We start from the raw sequence: 18,321 nt of genomic DNA, 5'->3' as shown, positions 1-18,321 counted from the left end.
CTCAATCCTTCAGTGATTGAAAAACTGTTTGTGGCACATACACATTTAATCTCCCTCTACTGCACAGACAGATTTAACCATATTACTTTATATTTCCCTGGTATTCAAAGTGTCAGCAATAATCTGCAGTGATATAAAATGACAGGACAATCTTTTAACTAAAATAGTACTGGGAGCCGTGACCTGTATCTTAATTTTCCCTCTGTCATTGATTCATTAGTAAATCACTTAAAACTTTCAGTATCCCAATAGGGAACGTTTTTCTCTCCAGAGGGAAATTAAGAATTAACATTTCAGAAACACTTTGAGTTCCTTCTGTTAAAGGCAGTGGGTCAGTAAGGGAGAAGAGCCGGGGGGAAGGAAATCACAGGCCCTGGCAGCTTCCACTGCCTGTATGTGAGCACAAAGCAAGGACAAGCTGATCCACACACCCCCATTTGTGACTGACCAGCTGGTGCCCAGCCTTGAACAGCCAGATCCAAAAGAAAAGGATGCAGGCTCCAAAAATGGGATATGAAGGCATTTGGGACAATTTGCAGAGCTGTTGCAGCACTAGAGCACTGGGCCAGTAGATGTTTAGGGTGCCAGAACTGCACATGTGGAAGGGGAAAGGTCAAATGTTTTACCAGTGGTGCTTTGGTGACAATGCACAGATGCAGGTGTCTTTACCTGTCTCTGTGAGATCTGGAAGTAACGAGACCCTAAGCCATAACTACATAGACAAAAGAACTCTTTGATGGCAAAGCCTTATGCAATGGATGCAGCTGGGTGCAGGCTATGCTGAGGGTTTGTTACTGGTAGCAAGGAGCTGTGATAGCTGGGATAGGTGGAATAGCATGACCTTCACTATCCCATGCCATTGTTTCTTGCTTTTAAACACAACTAAAATCTCTGTCATTCTGGAAATGAATGTCAAACTGGAAATGAAAAGTTACAAATCTCCTGGTTTTACTGAAGGTTATACTGGCTTGAAAGTACTTTAAGGATGGAATTGTACTTCAATGGAACCAGCACTACAGCCAAAGGTGGGGTAAAATGCCCTCAGCATTTATTGTGCTGAGTAGCCCTCAGTTTTCTTAGTACTAGTGCTATGTCTTGGCATAAGAAACAATGTGTGTAAAAATGTAAGAGTCTGGCCTCTGACAACTATCCAACAAAGATGTTAGACTAGGTTAGAACATGACACGTGAAATATTAAAGTGGTTATTGTTAATAGGAGTGAATTATGTGTTCCATGGAAAGAATATCTTCTTATTACCAATGCTTTTCTCCTTTGTTCCCATGCTTCCTTACAGTCTTTTCTCTCAATTTAAGGCATGATGCAAGCTCCACATAAGAGAAACAATAAAGCTAAACAGGAAATGCCTAAGCAGATCTCTGGCCCAAATATGACTTACTGTAAAGCTGTGGCACACATCTGAGAATGTCCTCTGGCACTTTCCATTTGCTTTAAGGTGAATAATCCACAGTTTACAAAAATGTCAGCAGTGATAGCATGGGCCTGAATGCCCATTTCCTTGCTCTCTGAATTTATTCTCATGCATTTTGCACAAAAATAAAGAGATGCTGCACTGTGTCGTGCAATCTGGTGTCTGTGTTCAACTATTGGAAGTGAACTGTAATACAAATTCCTAAAGAAAGAGTCAACTGTATGGGTTTTTTTTGTACTTTTATTCATTTGTAAAGAAAGCTGCAAGCATAGGATTGTAGAACGGTTTGTTTTGGAAGGGACCTTAGAGATCACCCAGTTCTAAACTCCCTGCCATAGACAGGGACACCTTCCACTAGACCAGGTTGCTCAAAGCCCCATTATATTGGAATACATGGTGCACAAATATGTCTCTTTAGGGTGCGAGTCTGTATTTTTTACTAATTTTAAGCTCTTTATTTTGGAATGAAAGTGTGCAATTAGGATGTTTAGTTCAGCTGTTATCAACTATTTGGAAATAGAAATACGGTGGAATTCTGACCAATAAACACAGTTGAAATAAAGGTTTGACTAATTTAACAGCATCTGCTTGGGAAAAGCAAATGTTCTCTTGTTTCTTCTTATAAAAATGAAGAAAAGAATATGCAGAAACAAACTTGTTTTTACTAGCCAAGAAATACTGAATTTCACCACACTTATCAAAGGATTTATTGAAATCCAGCCGTAACATGCTCATGCTAAACTGCATAGCAGAAACTGATGCAAATAGAAAACTGCATGTTTTTTGTGCAGACATGATCCAAAGTTTCCTGAATACAATAAAAAAAACAACCTCATCAACTTAACAGATTTGTGATCAGCCCCCATTTCTTTCACTTATGAAGAATTCATTTTTGTTTTTAGAATATAGAGCAGAAACACTGAGAACAGTTTCTGCTCTGAAAAATTGTTGTGCCTCAGAAAGCTATGTGCATCTTTGGAAAGTTAAATTAACCATGATAATACTCCATTGAATCAGAAAAATGGGAGAATTTGGATTAAGGTTGATAATATGCTTCAAGAAGGAACTGTTAGTGTCTGTGCTCATTAAAAACCCCAGTGTTTAAAGCAGTCCCAATTAGTGCCGATGCATGAAACTAAAAAGTCCAAAGATACAGCAGTGGAAACTGTGATAAAAGATGTTTTGTTCTTGCTTAGAGGTCCTTTTGTGCATTTGTGAGAGAACAGATAATTTTTTTGCCTCTTTCAGAACTATAGGCTTACTTGCTTCTTTGAAAACTTGTTTCACTTGGCTTCAGGTGGCTTTTTGAAGAAAAAACAAGCAAATAACATCAGAATTAATTGCAGATTAATGCAACTGGAATGGAACTCTTTGAAAGCACAATCTTTTTGAATTGTTTCCTCTTTAAGGAATTTTGCATATGGGAATATCTCCTGTGTGTAATAGAAAGTAGCAGGAAAAGTGAGATGCTTTAGCCATATAAAAGATAGGCATGTCACCTAGGCAGTTGACACCTCCTTTTCTAGGTTAATGCAGACAGCTGAGTGACTACTTCCATAGGATGTAGGAATTTATAGTAGCTTTGGGAAGTGTTCAGTATTCACTGGAGGACCCTGAATGGTCCTTGACCAGACCTCTAACTTCTAAATAGCTTAAACATGATCAGAAAGATTCTTGCCCTTCTTTTTTGTGGGATTCAGCTTGCAGATGCAGACATCTGCATGTCTGCAGCTGAGCGAGGTATCCAGGCTTCTTCATGACTTCAAGGAAGATTTGGTCAATCCATTCAAAAGACCCTTGAGAACTATTCAACATGTCCTGAGATAAACATTTTCATTTTGTTACTTGTGAAGTACGTGGTCCCAAATACCCAGCTCTAGGTGATCCTGCTTGAGCAGGGGGTTGGACCAGATGTCACCCAGAGGTCTCTCCCAACCTCAACCATTCTGTGATACTCTGATTTTAAAACCTTGCCAGGGACAGTGACAAGAATTAGCCAGGAACTAAAAATATGACTTAACATTATCCTGTACTGTTATTTCCTGGCTTATCTTTGCTATGATTTATTATCTGCAATATTGTAATGCTTAGGGCTGTCAGATCTAGGCAAGAACTGTACTGTATTAGTCATTATACCTGACAAAAAGATCTAATTATATCTACATAATAACACAAGGCTGAGCAGTATCAGCATTTGGATTGTGGGAACAAGCAGCTGGGATCTTTTCCCAGATTTTTTCCTCCACAGAAATCCACTAAAGGTCTTTTATCTCCCTCCTGGTGCTCCTCCCATTTCATCTGAGCTATCGCTTTTTAAGAAAACCTTTGTTTATATTATAAGCTTGTTCTCACAAAGCGATCCAGCCCAAATCATGAAAAAACCCTTGCAGATGTACAAAGTGAGTTTGCTGCATTAAAGAATGAGTGCAAAGTCCTGTGATGTATTCATCAGTTTGCATAAAACAGGAAGGAAAAGAGTTTTGGTGGCTTTTGTTGTTGTTGTTCTTTGTGTTTTCTCAGCCTATGGTATTACTTAGATGATTATGCAAGACTCTGCAGGAAAACAGAAAAAGATACCAGTTTCAAGCACATGACTTCCTTCCGGCAGATCGGTGAAGTGAAAATAACCTGGCATCCTTTTCCCACAGGCATGTAGGTAGCACCAGCCTAATGGCCTGTAGCAATGGCCCATTTCACTTAAGGATATTATCCTTGATAGGATCTAAACGATTGTGTGCAAAGTTTCCAAACTTGGGTGCTAAATCTATATTTAGGCAGGCAAAGCAAGCAGCCACAGAGCAGGCAAGGAAACAAGAACATAAATCCCTAGCTTGCCAACAAGGACTTGCTCCCAGAGTGTTCCTGCCTGGCAGCTTCTTGAAGTCCTCCTGCTCTTCACTTTGCTGTCACTAGCCACTGTTTACTGCAGATTGCCTTCCTCCACCTTCTGGGAAGGTTCTCGTGTACCAGGCCACAGGTCTGGAAGGCTCAATGGTTTTCTGGAACTGAGGATGGGAAAACACAAGGCTGGGGACAGAGGAGAGAAAGGCAGTTCTATCGGAGACAAAAAGACAAGTAGAGACTTTAGGGAAAGGCAGAAGATCAGGAGAGCATCAGCAGATAGAAGAAACATTAAACCCAGAGGATGGAAGAATGGCAAGGAAGGGCAAATTACAGGGGGAGAAATACTGGATTTTAATACTTTTGAAAGCCAACAAATTTTCCAACAGTGAAAAAGTGTCTTTCTTTAATAAGCCTGCTGGCAGATTTGGATAAGGGTACCTGCAGCCTTCCTGTATATCTGGCATCCCATTACAGATTAAAAGGTAATATCCAAGGAGTACTAAAAAATCATATTAGAGTGGTGTGTTGACTGCAGTGGTTTGGAAAGCAAGAAACCTACAGATCCCAGCCGTGGACTAATGGATGGGTATGTGCAAAGAGCTTTCCTTGTCTAGGAAAAGTTAGGATATTAACTGGTGTTATCCGAGTGAAAAAATACTAGCGACAAGTGAAGCTAGGCTAATTACAGTAAGATCGTTGGGTCTGACCTTACAGGCAAGGAAAGAAGTGAATAAAAATGGATGTAAAGTAAGAAAATGCCCAGTTTCAGGACATTTCAAATTCACATGGCTAGTTCATGAACTGAATCCGCACTGCAGAAAGTGATTGCAGTAGTTTAACATGTGACTAAACTGGAGAAACTTGACAGATATAACAATTGAGAGGATAAACCATGTTATACTATAGATGTGGTAATATTCGTAACAGCAAGCAATTTTTATCATCTCTGGATTCAGGCTGATTTATCAGCTGGACCCCACTGTGTAGTGTTTGCTCATCAGCCCCAATAACAGGCACTGTATTCCCCAGCAAAGAGACCTGAATGACAGCCGCAGGACAGGGCTGAGCTGTCCTTCTTTGGGGAAGAAGCAGGAGCAGTATTCTGGAGCACCTGACGGCAGGCAGAGGGTGGACAGCTGCCCCATGGGGTGCAAAGTGGGGCTGGGGTGGCGGAGGTGCCAGCAGCCCTGCTGCTCTTCCGCCTCCCAGAGTACTGATAGTCCCCAAGCCAATGTGACAGTCAGTGGTAACAGCACATCCTGAAAGGAATAATTAACGCTAATAGGCCCCTACTGCTACAGACTAGGTCCCTTTTTTTAAAGATGGAGCATGCTTTTTTGGCTAATTCAGATCTACTTAACATAATTGTTTCTCTTTAATATACTGATATTTAATTTGCTTTCAGTATAATCAGTAGCTTAAACCATTAAGTCATTAATAGTATCACCCTCTTAGCCTGAAGACTGGTTATCACTATTGCATTTATTCATTTAGAAAAAGAAAATTAAATTCAAGTGTAGGTAGCAATACAGTTTGGGTTGGTTTTTTTTTCAGATATGCTGAAAATTGCAGCATTTCTGAGTTCCCGATTAATTTGTGTGAGTTACAAGTGTCTGACTTTTGTTTAAATTACTTTTCCTATTGTGACCATTAGCATATACAGATATTAAAGAAGGCATTAGCCCCACTGTAACAACATTCTAGGCAAGTCTAGACTGTAGCAGACCGGTAGCTTGGAAGCTTGAAGTTTCAAATGATCAGCACATTCATCTTCATATTGTTTTTTTTAAGTTATTCTTTCATTAGCTATTTTTTTTTATACACATCAGGGAGCAAATAAGTGTTAAGGAAAGGTCTGAATCAGCTGTGGGAGATGTCTGGATGAGAGGGAAAGACATAAAAAAGCTGAGCATCAGAATAGACTTCCAGACAGTGAAGTCGATGAAAAAGTCTTTGACAGCATTTGATAATAGGCTTAATTCTTACAAGACTACAGTTTTGCACTTTTCTCTGTGCTGGGTATAATGCTAACATAAGCAGATCAAACCAAAAGACATCCCCTTGCCATCCTATCTGCCTCCAGGGTGGCTACTGCCCTTCTAACATGTCTTGTTTGATTTTTCTTTTCAAAGACACACCATAACAGTTTCCCAGAAAAGCCCCATGCCATGGATGCTTGGGTCAGATGGTTAGCAGTGTCAGTGCTGCTCGCTATGATTGATGCTCAGCTGCCGAAGCCGGCACGGGCCCCTCTGGTTCTGCACAAGCCTTTCATGGTTGTTTGGAACGCGCCGACCGAGCAGTGCAGGCTGCGGTACAAGGTGGACCTGGATCTCAGTATTTTTGACATTGTATCCAACACCAATGAGACTCTGAGTGGATCCAATGTGACAATCTTCTATCACACGCATCTGGGATACTATCCCTATTACTCAGATAATGGAGATCCTGTCAATGGAGGGGTGCCCCAGAATGAAAGTCTTATCAAACACCTCAATAAAGCAAAGTCTGACATTGACTACTGCATACCCATGAAGAAATTCCAGGGACTTGCAGTCATTGACTGGGAAAACTGGAGGCCCCAGTGGGATAGGAACTGGGGCAACAAAAGCATATATAGAAATAAGTCTCTTGAGATGGTTAGGAGACGGCATCCTCAGTGGTCAGAGGACAGAATTAGGAAAGTGGCTAAAGAGGAATTTGAAGATGCTGGCAAGAGTTTCATGAACAACACCATCCTTCTGGCTGAGCACATGAGACCAAATGGTTTGTGGGGTTACTACCTTTACCCAGACTGCTACAATTACGATTACAAAGAACACCCTCAAACATACACAGGGAAATGCCCAGCCATTGAGTCTGAGCGCAATGACCTCCTGCTCTGGCTGTGGAAGGAAAGCACTGCTCTCTACCCTTCTATATACCTGGATTATATACTGAAGTCAAGTCCAAACGCACTAAAATTTGTTCACTATCGGGTTAAGGAGGCAATACGTGTTGCCTCAATGGCTAGAAAAGACTATGTTTTGCCTGTGTTTGTTTACTCCAGACCATTTTATGCCTATACTTTTCATGTTTTAACAGAGGTAAGCAGACAATTTTAGAAATGTAGAGAGTAGAAAAAGCCTCTTAGAAAAAATACTTGCTAAAATTTTTTCTTCTATAACAACACTTACTGTTTTTCACATTTAAGGTGGACCCTCTAAAAAGAAGTACTGTACAATCTCTACACCTTTCAAGAGTTAATACTGCAGTGCTTTGGTCTACTTCTGTAGGATAACATCATATATTTTTAATGAGAGTAATTTAGAAAGAAAGTACAAATAAACCATTTCCTTAAGGAAGTAATTCATTCCAATATTTTAATTCTTCAGGACAGCTTGTGAAATGAACTTGACAAATTTTCATGAAGTTTAAAACTAATTAGTGTAATGGAAAGATAAACTTTCATAAGAAAGGAGCCTCAGGACTTTTTTGTTTATCTGAACATAAATTCATTCAGTATAGAAATATACTGAATAGTATATTCAAGTATAGTCAAGTACAGTAGTCTGGCCTGGAGTTCCTAACTCCTGCATGGTAAGCGTTGGCCATCTCTCTTTTCAGAGGTACAACATGTTCAAATATCTTCACGATCCAACATTTAGTGCTAACACTGCGGAGTTCATTTAATAAAGAAACCAAGTTTTTGAGTCATGCAATGTTCCTTCAACTAATGACCAAGTGCAATAAATATACACTGTTCACAACATTGATGGTAAAAATACATGCTTACAAACCCCAGACTTTCTGGATGTGTAATGATTGTGGCTCTGCCTGTTTATGCACATAATAGAGAGGCACAGATGCTTATTAATTTCCCAAGTTCCAAAAGTTTTACTTTGATCTCTATCAATTCCCTAAGAGGGGAAGGAATCTGGGGCAGACCCTTTGACAGCTCAGGGCATCTGGGGGTGCTCCTTCCCTTTGGTTTATGGAGAGCTGTGTGAGAGCTTGCTTCTGTGGCTGATAGAGACAAGTTCTTGACTCAAACCAGAACAGCCAGAGGGAGAGAAGAGTTAAGGGAAAAAGCAAGTCAGTCCAGCAAACCCCAGGCTGCACATGGCTTCAGCCTGGAGCTGGAGCTGGGGAGGTGCAGTGGAGCCCTAGCAACCTGAGAAGAGTTTCAGGCTGCCCCCAGGAACCAAATGGTGCACAGAAGCAATCATGAATTCAGTCTGCCTCATTTTTGAGCAACTGGGAACTCTTTGGAGCTATTTTCTGTGTGATATGGAAACTACACGTCCTAACTGACTCAGAAAACATGGGATTTCAAATCAGCAAGGTTGCTGCTGAAGGCAAGGGGCCACTGGGGTCAGTACAGGCAGGATTTCACCCAGAACACCTTCACTGAAGAACCTAGGCTGTGAAATAATTAAACACTCTTCAACTGCAGTCTGTAATAGTACATTTTTATAATATAAAATAGTCTTTTGATTGACACAAAAATACCACAGACATTACTGAGAGGTATGAAAACTAATATGCTGTTACCAGTTATGCTCAAGTTCAAAATCTGTGGTGGTATAAAGTTATTGTTTTACCTAAAGCTATTTTCTGAACAGTACAGCAGCAATATGACATTCCTCCTATGTTATACTTTCTAACTCACTGGCCCGTTTTTCAATTGCATGTAGCCATTTACTTTTGGATGCTTTAAAGATCACTTTACAACTCTGCAGCCAAGGAAGATGCCTGTGTAGCCAGAGAAACACCTTTGGGTTATACTCTACTACATATTTTCTAATAAGGACAGAACCCAGCTCTGCAGTCAGCCATGGGTCAGGGCTTGACATGTCTCCAGGCTATGTGTGAACAGCTCGGGGACTGACAGGAACTTTCGGGGTTGCACTTCAGAAAACTCTAAATAGGAATGATAGGAAAATAATGTTCTTGGTTTCCTTCATATCCCTGAAGCCATCAAGGTCTTTTAAATACCAGTTTGTGTGTTCAGATTTTAGACTAGACTGGAGCTTCTCATTTGATCTATGACATGCCCACAAGTGATGCTCACAGACCTACAGACAAGGCATGAAAACTCTGAGCTCCAGCAATGATGTGCATGAATGTTGCAAGGAAAGGAGACAGTGCAGTAAAATAACATCCAGGCTTAATGGCCATATTAAAACTGGGATAGCAGGATAAAAGATAACTGAGCTCTGACAGGGACTGGGTCAGGAGAACTGCTGCCCTGCTCCATCAAGTTCCATCAGAGCTGTGATATTCTGGTGCAACAGAAATAATTCCTGCCACATTCAAGCTTTGTGTATGAGCTCTTCTGGACAAAACATGAAATACACTGAATATCACAGTGGAAGAATATAGAATGGTTGTGAGTCAAAGTCACTGAGGGAGAGACACTGGTCTAGCAGACCTCCAGAAAGATGTAAGACCCAGGTCCTAAGCAGATGCTGTAGTTATGTGTGCTGTACCTTTCACCCTGCCTGCACCTGGAAATCAGGTGAGTTGAGTATAAGGTGTCTGAGAAATTCGTTCTGCTTTTTTTCTTGGAAACAATTCATAAATTCTGAATTGGGATCCTGATCATTATGAACTACCTAGAAGCAGTTTGCCATCTGTAGAGTATTTAGAAACTATCTGCCTTGACAATCCACTGAAGTGTGTGGGAGAGGGAAGATAATACAGTAACATCTGTGCTTCCTGAGTAGATGGCTGGAGTCATTAATAGAGCAGGATGACAACTCACAAATGGTGAATAATGAATAACAGTTCTCTCGTTCACCTACAGATAGTGTTCTCCAATTAACAGGTGTGCATGTGTACAGAGGTCATTCCCTGCGACCACCCCAGGCTTGTGCAGCCATTCCTGAATACAGAAAAATCACGTCTGTAACTAAGACTGGTCAAAATTTAAAGGAAAGATTACAGATTTATTTATCTTTCCTCAGCATGCAGCTAGAACTGACTGTCCTGCTTCCTCTAAGGCTCTAAAACTGAAATGTCTTAGTGCACCTCCTATTTTTTTACTGTCTGATGCAGTCAGTTGGCTGATCAGAATATGGAGAAGCACTGATAGAAACTAAAGCTTCTTTTTCCCTGCCAAATCAACTCTCTGCTTGGAGATAGCCCAGCATAATCTTGAGGATCTTTGGTTGTTGCACACTGCCCCCAAAAGCTTGAACGAGAATGAGCATCAGAAGGGAAGAGGCTTTGTTGACTTGTTTATCACTTGGAGAAATATCAGACACTTCAGTGGCAGCTGACCCATAAAATTGCCTCCCCAGGACAGTACTCTAACATGGATGGATGAGGGTCTGGTACAAGGAGTGAAATAGGATTCTCCACCTAGAAAAATGTCAAGATGCTCATATTTAAAATGATAGCTAACATTTTTTAAACTTGCATGTATTCTTCCATATGAGGTACTTCTTAATCTCAGACAGAAGAGCTGTGCCAATGAGCTCCCACTAATGCCAAGCTGTGCTGCATGATAAGCGGTGCTAGGTTCAATCCCAAAATCAGGACTGCTGTGTCTGAGGCTGCTGGTAGAACTTGTGTGCCTCACTTGGGGCTTCACAGAGGTACCTCCCTATCTCTGCTCCCACTCTCATCCATTATGAGAGGCACATAGCTTTCCTTTCCTAAAAATACACAAATGTGGGTGAAACTTTCATTTTCTAACCCTGTCTGTGGCAGGGGAGGGTGGTGGTGGTGTCACCCTTTCTGGGTGACTGCTGCCCACCTCTGGTGTGGGAGCTCTTGGCTCCGTTCTCTTCCCAGGCTCGTCAGGATGAATCCAGCACCCAGTGTTAGACACCAGGAAAGAGTTAAGAAATCACCAGACCAAAAGTTACAAGTATATGAGAGAGCAAAAATAAAGAATGTGGTGCAACCTCCTGTTTATAGATTATTCAGAGAAAAGCCTTTCTGTGATAATGGCTTTTGAGATACCGAATGAGAGTCACTCATTCAGTAAAAGACATAACCAGGTCTAGAAGTTACAGTCAGAATTCTTACTTCTTTCCTTTTGGGCAAGTTACCTAATGTTGTGGTTTAAAACCAGTCAGAGGGCTCGTTCACTCACTCCCCTCTGCTTCTTGCTCTCCCCCTACTCCTGGAGGGATGGAGAGGAGAATCGAAAAGAATGCAACTCCCACAGGTTAAAATAAGAACAGTTTAGTAACTAAGGTATAACACAAATCACTACTGCTACCACCAATAATAATAATGATAAAGGAAATAACAAGGGAAGAGAATACAGCACCTCACCACCAGCTGACTGATAACTTGCCCCCCCAGCCCGACCAAGCACTGACTGATACCTCCTCCAACCCTGCAGTCTCCCAGCCCTTCCGGCTAACTCTCCGTTACCTCCTGGACATGACGTGCTGTGGTATGGAATACCTCTTTGGTCAGTTTGGGTCAGGTGTCCTGTCTCTGCTTCCTCCCGGCTTCCCCTCCTCCCTGGCAGAGCATGAGGCTCACAAAGTCCTTGGCCAAACCAAAACATCATTGTTATCAGCTCTGTTCCCGAGCTGAAAGTCAAAACACTGTACTGCACCAGCTACCAAGGAGGAGAAAAATGACTGCTACTGCTGAACCCAGGACACCTAATTATTAAGCTGAATTCATCATAAGTTGCATTCAGGTTCCCTTTTGTTTCTTTTGCTCTCCACTAAACCTGTATTGAATTGGAGTAAAGTTAAATGGCATCAGAAAAAGAAACGGCACCCCTCGGAACACTGTGTAACCTCACTGTGAGAGTAGCCCATGCTGGAGGGTTAGCTGGAAATGATGTACCTTTTAAACATAGGAGAAGAAAGAAAAATTCAGCCCATGTCTTTCTAATTCTCTTTCCTCCTGTGGAAGACTCTTAGCACTCAGCCTTTGTCTTAAAGGATACAAAAAGTAGAAATGTAAGGTGAAAGAAAAGTGTTTATATGAGGGCTCGTACAATTTTTGTTTTTCAGTGAGCTCCTGTTCTTACCAGCATCAACACCTGTGTAGGTGCTACAAGAATCGTTTAAGCATCCCTAGGGGAACATGAATTCCAATCAAATGCCAGATTTTGGCCTTAACCTGAGAAAAGTGCTGAGTTTCTCAGCATTGGCAAAGTGGTGATTCAAGGTGTGGGATGAAAGTGGAAGTGTAGGTGTCTTGAGAGCTTCAGTTGTGAAATTACCAGTGTCACTGGGCTTCACACACCCAGAGGACTAGGTGAACTTTAAGGGTCATGCTCTTTTTTGATTATTTTATATCCATATGAATTAGACATGAAATGCTGAAATTCCTTTGTGGATCTCAGTCTAAACTATTTCTAGAAAGTAACAAAAGAAAGAGGTGGAACATGAGGGCATAAAAACTGGATTTACTGACTTAGGTCAAGCACCCTAACTCTTATAGCATATTGCTTACTTATAAAATCTTTATTTTGGGGCTTGCTCAGGTCTTAGCTCATACATCAGTGCTAAATATCTATTGATTATTTATTTTGTCTGTCTGAAAAGGTTTCATTAATTTGTTACTGAGATATGAACCATGTTAGTGCTAAATCATTCAACCATCATGTGACAAATGTAGAATCACAGATCAGCCTTTGTATCTGGGTAATCTTCATAAAATGCTTACAGATGAGGAAAGCCTGAGGATCCTCATTACCAAGAGGTCAGGCTGTATTTCTCATTCTCTTAGCATTTAATATTTTGATCCTTAATTCACATATTTTTTTTTAATTGATAAATTAAATTCCCATAGGAAAAAACCCTCACACATAAAAGTAACACCTGCATCCCTCACCACTATCCTTTTATAAAACTAACATCAGACTGTATACTTCTAAGAGTAATGACATTCTCTAAAAATCAGCTTGGATGATCAGCAGCAACATGAATTTCAGGCAAGGCCAATTATAGCACTCTGAATCTTACACTAAGAGCCAAGAGGGAAGCTCTGCTTTTTCATACTTCTGCAAGTTTTGGGGTACTGGTTTCTCCAACCTTTAGTTGAGGGTCAAGTGTCCAGGGTCATTTATCTCTCAGGCCATAAATGCTTCAGGAATGGGGACTCCTTAACTATGCACTGGAAAAACAACAGGCCCACTTACATAGTGAAATAAATTATTTAGTAGTAATTAACAATAATAACATGGCTCTTCCACTTTGCCATTTTGCATTTCTGAGGTGCCAGCACCAAACTGTGATAATTTGTCTGGTCTTTTGGATTGTATTCTTCTAAAAACAGGTAAAAAGACTATATCAAAGACCATCAGTATCTTTTTAAAGGAAGTTGCTCTTTCTTCATCAAATACTGTAATATCTGTCATTACAAACACTGATCAGGAACTACTTTGTTATCACTACTTATAGACAGAAATGGTTTTGGATGTAATTGATCACGCTTTGAAATTTGAGGGTGGAAGAAGATCCTTCCACCATATTTTCTGAGACTTAATTGCATTTCTCTAGACACAACAGTCACAGTCTCGTGGAATGTCTTTAAGACACTTATAAGGTATGTTGCTAGGTTGTTGGCAAGGCACCAGTGACTCCTGTTCTACACAGTCTGTAGCTGGTAAAGCTGTGTTACTGCTATTGTTACAACTCCACTGCTTATTGGTGCAGCTCTAAAACTGGACATGGTTAAGTCAGTGTGCAAGTATTGGCACTGTGTAGCACTGGAAGAGGCTTATTTTTCAAATATATGTTTCCTGGAATAATGGCATTCATGCTGGTAGTAACAGCAGCTCTTTAACTCTATCGGTATGGCTAAAGCAGCAGAAGTTAGACTCCTGCCTAGAGCCTATCAACTGCAACTAGACGCTATAAGGGTACTCCAATGATGTGTGATCATACTTGTCATCATTTGCCAAAAATGGTGCCTATGTAGGTATGGCAATCATTCAAAGGCTGGTAGACAAAATAGATCATTAAATTCTTACTCCACCAGGTTTGTTGGAGGACCCCTTGTGAATAATTATTTACTAGTCACATTCATGAATGCAACCTATGCAAACCTGTGAGACACATAGAGGAGCTCGCTAAACTAAATAGTGATTTTATTGTGAAGAATATACCACACGACCAATGTCTCCTCATGGTGGGGTGGGAACTGATACCCATATCCTTGTTCATTTTTACTTTTATTTTTGTATCTTTGGTTTTCTGATGTCCGGTTTTGGCCTTTTTTTTTCAGAGGGATCTGGTAAATACCATTGGTGAAAGTGCAGCTTTGGGAGCAGCTGGAGTTGTTCTCTGGGGCAGTATGCAATACGCCAGCTCAAAGGTAGGTCTGTATCAGTTTATTAGTATTTAGGAATCACCTCAATACCTCTTCCCTGCCACCATGCACACCACAGCACCTACCTATCTTTATTAAAGTCATCAGCTGAGGATCATGGTTTAGTGCTACCTTCAGGTCTCATTAGTCCTATACTTTTGTCAGACTGAGAAATCCCATTGCTTCAGAGAACATTGCTTTGGGCAGCTCATTTGTAGCATCATGGAATAACGAGTCCAGGTTAGAGGAAAGACATATTTTGAAACAATAACATATGAACATAAGCACAGTTTGTTTTACCTTGTTCTGCAAGGACTATCTCCTCCTCCCAGGTTCTTCAAGCTTTCATAAATAATCCTTCTTGAAGTGATGGAGGTGGCAGGAGGCTGCACTGGGGTTCTGCAGAAGAAACGACAGACAAGCCCCTGCTTCTAAACCTGGGCTGGGCTTTGGTGCCTACTCCACTTTTCATGCAGTCTGCTCTCTTCCTGCTGGAGTCCCTGGAAAAGCACTGCTGACTTGGGCAGAACAAGGGGAAAATATGAACTGGGACTTTGTAGCTGCAATTGCAGCAACTTCTGTGTTGGTTTCTGAAAATGCCGTGGCTCCTTGTAAACTGAAGGAGTTGGAGAGATGAACACCAAAGTGGTGGTTCTATATGTGCTTTAAAACCTATTGGTCCCAGGCACTGTTCCTTGTTAGCAATTACCAGAAATCTCTACTTAAGGAATTAAGTAGTCTCAGATTAGCATATAAACTCTCTTTCTGCTTACTAGGACTCCTCCCTAGTCTAATATTGGATGTTTCTACCAAGCATCCAAGTAGACAAGGTAGTAAAGGTTAATACTTTACTTTGTTAATCTTACCCATGGAAGTAAGCTTGTTTAAACTCCAGTACATAAATCCAACGAGATTTATCTCAACAGGTTACTTTAGCCAAGAACAGTTTTTTACTAGCATCTTCTTAAATATAATAAATTTGGACATAATGCTAGCTACTGAGAAATGTGTCATGGTCTTTTATTATCTACAGGAGAGCTGTTCAACTGTGAAACGGTACATTGATGGACCCTTAGGACATTATGTTATTAATGTGACATCAGCAGCCAAACTCTGTAGCAAAGTCCTTTGCAAGAAGAATGGAAGATGTATCCGCAAAACCAGTGAATCTTCTGCTTACCTCCATTTGTCACCCACTAATTTCAAGATCCAAGCCCGTCACTCAGAGAGAGGCCTCAAGTTTCAGGTGACTGGTGAACCCAGCCTGGAGAGTATTGAAGCCATGAGGCAGAGATTTATCTGCCAGTGTTACCAGGGCTGGACAGGAATATTTTGTGAACTGCCTGAACAAAGGCTAATGGAACGGTGGGTTCACATTGTGTTCAGTAGATCAAGAAAACAAAAGCCTTATGTCTTCCTCTTAGCCGTCATGCAGCTTATTCTGCTCTGTACCACACACTAGTCTTCTGAGGCAGTGCAAGGAAATAAGAAATGGTGCCACTAAGGGTTCTGTTTCTTAGCCAATTTTTATTGCATGGGGAAAAGGCATTGTTGATTAAACAGTTATTGCTGTTTTCGTCATCTGCCATTCCTGAAATTGCTTCAGACATTAAGCATTTTGAAAGCAGCCCCCTCTTTTTTACTAGCTCCTTTACTTTTAACTCATGTTTTACTCATATGTTCAATAGAGAAAGCTTCTGCTCTGGCAGTGAAAGCTTTACATCAGTAAAAAAGTTAAATAAAATATTAAAGTTGAGAAAAACTGACAGTTGTTAAGAACTCTTCCTTTAAACTAAAGCTAGGATGTTTTACCTTTACGAATACTTTTTGATTGTATACATTCTACTTTAGATCTTTTATTCAGTTCAGAGTTTGCTAAACTTCAAGGGGAACTTACACATACTTTAGTGTACTGAGAGCATAGAAATTATTAGCCCAGTTTTGCTAAGTACTTGTCACCAGTGTAGGTCTGTATTCAAACTGGATGCTCCTGATTTGTATTATGGTGTCCTGTGTTCTGAAACAAGAAGCAATGTGAAAATGCTGTAATGCTCATGCACTGTGTCAGTGAAATGTGTTTTTAAAATGTTGTGTGTCACTTTTTACAGTGTTTGCATTATTTCTGTAGGCGTATAAGAATAAACTTGTGACTTACATACACAATTTATTTAGATAGCATAAATTCAATTAAACTGACATAAGGTCTTCATCAGCTAAAGTTCTGCAATTCTGTAGGAAGTTTATACAAGCGACAAAAATGCTATGGGTAAAGGGGTAGTATTCCTGATTCAGTCTGTGGTGTATATTCTCTATTAGGGTACATTGGCAGAGCTTTATTATAAAGTCCGTAGTTAAAGTCTGTCAGTTACGTCAGGTGTAAATTTGCCCAACAGCTCTTCTTTAGTCTAGGTTACCACTTCACACAGAAGAGCATGAGTGTTTCTGGTAGTATATCTACCTGGATATTTCTGTGAAGAACTGAAAGCCCAGTTCTGCATCCTCATTGCCAAGTTGTCTGAAGTAGAAGACTAAAATCAGAATTTGGTCTGGGCTTCTTAATAATTATTGAAGGAACCAAGTATCTAAACAAGATATGACAGGGGAACATATCCATTCAAGGATGTGGGGTACTGCCACGTGAGCTGAAGCTCCTTGCAGTGACCAGCCCAGCCCTCGGTGCCTCACCAGAAGCCAAAGCTGGAGTGGGTAAAGCTAGCCTGAAGTGGCTCAGCTCAAGAATGTGGATATTTAACGTGCTTTCTGAAGTCCTCTTCTGCCACTGATTCTTTAAGATGAAAACAGATAAGAAAGGCTTGCTGGCTGAACATAATCATGCGAGCATTTGGGGTTTCATCAGCTTTTTCCAAACACTATGTTCTCTGCCAGAGTCAGTCACTTTCTAAAAATGGAAATGATATTGTTATAGAAAAACGTGCTAACAGCCCTCACAGGCAAAACCAAAAAGATGAAATTTCAGAGCAGTTTGGATTTGTAACATCATGCACAACTATGCACGTGTACGTTTCTCCTGTTAAAATTCCTTGCTAAGATAAAAAAATGTTGCTTAAGTTAAAAGTTATCTTGGTTTTGCACTGAAAGTGTTTGATGTAGACAGTAAATTAAAACTGCACATCATGCGTAATAAGAACACATGAATGTTTTTTTTGCCAAAGAAACTTTGATACCTTTAAGATGCTTTGATAGCCACTTTTTGTTTGTTTATGTTTCAGGAAAAGTAATTTCCTGTCAATCTGGGCCAGACTCAGATAGCGGGAGTATTTGCAAACACAGGTTGCTCTAAAAATAAGTTGGAAATGATAGTTCTGTACACTTCAGCAGATGATACTGGCTGGGAACAGTACAGATTCTCAGAGACTCAAGTCTGATCCTCCAAAAAAAAACACAAGTTAAAACAATGCTGTCACATACTGCTTAATGAGATTAAAGCCCCTAATTTGTTCTCATTCAGCAAGGGCACAGTGTGCTTTCCACATACCACAGCACGCAGCAGTAAGGAGCAGTTAGAAGTCACATTCGAGAAGAGGGGAGAGCTCTTTTGGTAGCTTCCCAAAGTGTGTGTGTTTGATGTTTAACTGTGCTGGTTTTAAGAGTTAAAGCACACCGTTTATTCCTTGTTTAATGTCACCAGAATAATTCCAAGGTAGTATTTTTCTGGGTCAATGAGTACCTTGCTTAAGCTGTGATAAGAAAAAGTGTGTGTGTTAATATACATAGATATCTACACATACAGGTGCATATGAATGAGTGCATT

At 40.5% G+C, this 18,321-nt stretch overlaps 1 protein-coding gene across 1 annotated transcript; it reads left to right on the top strand.

The window, feature by feature from the left end:
• Positions 1-6,442: 6,442 nt before the first annotated feature.
• LOC133276370 (hyaluronidase-1-like) lies at positions 6,443-16,205 on the top strand. The gene is made up of 3 exons (XM_061467087.1): positions 6,443-7,360; positions 14,466-14,555; positions 15,583-16,205. Exons 1-3 carry the CDS (start codon positions 6,443-6,445, stop codon positions 16,009-16,011), a joined length of 1,437 nt encoding a protein of 478 aa, XP_061323071.1. The 3' UTR covers positions 16,012-16,205.
• The last annotated feature ends 2,116 nt before the right edge of the window (positions 16,206-18,321 follow it).

Source organism: Pezoporus flaviventris, unplaced genomic scaffold, assembly GCF_033815535.1.
Source record: "Pezoporus flaviventris isolate CSIRO_AGI_PZ_B2104156 unplaced genomic scaffold, CSIRO_AGI_Pfla_v1 ptg000045l, whole genome shotgun sequence".
NCBI classification, from domain to species: Eukaryota; Metazoa; Chordata; class Aves; order Psittaciformes; family Psittacidae; genus Pezoporus; species Pezoporus flaviventris.
Note: the sequence above shows the minus strand (reverse complement) of the source record. Positions and strands in the feature narration are given on the sequence as shown.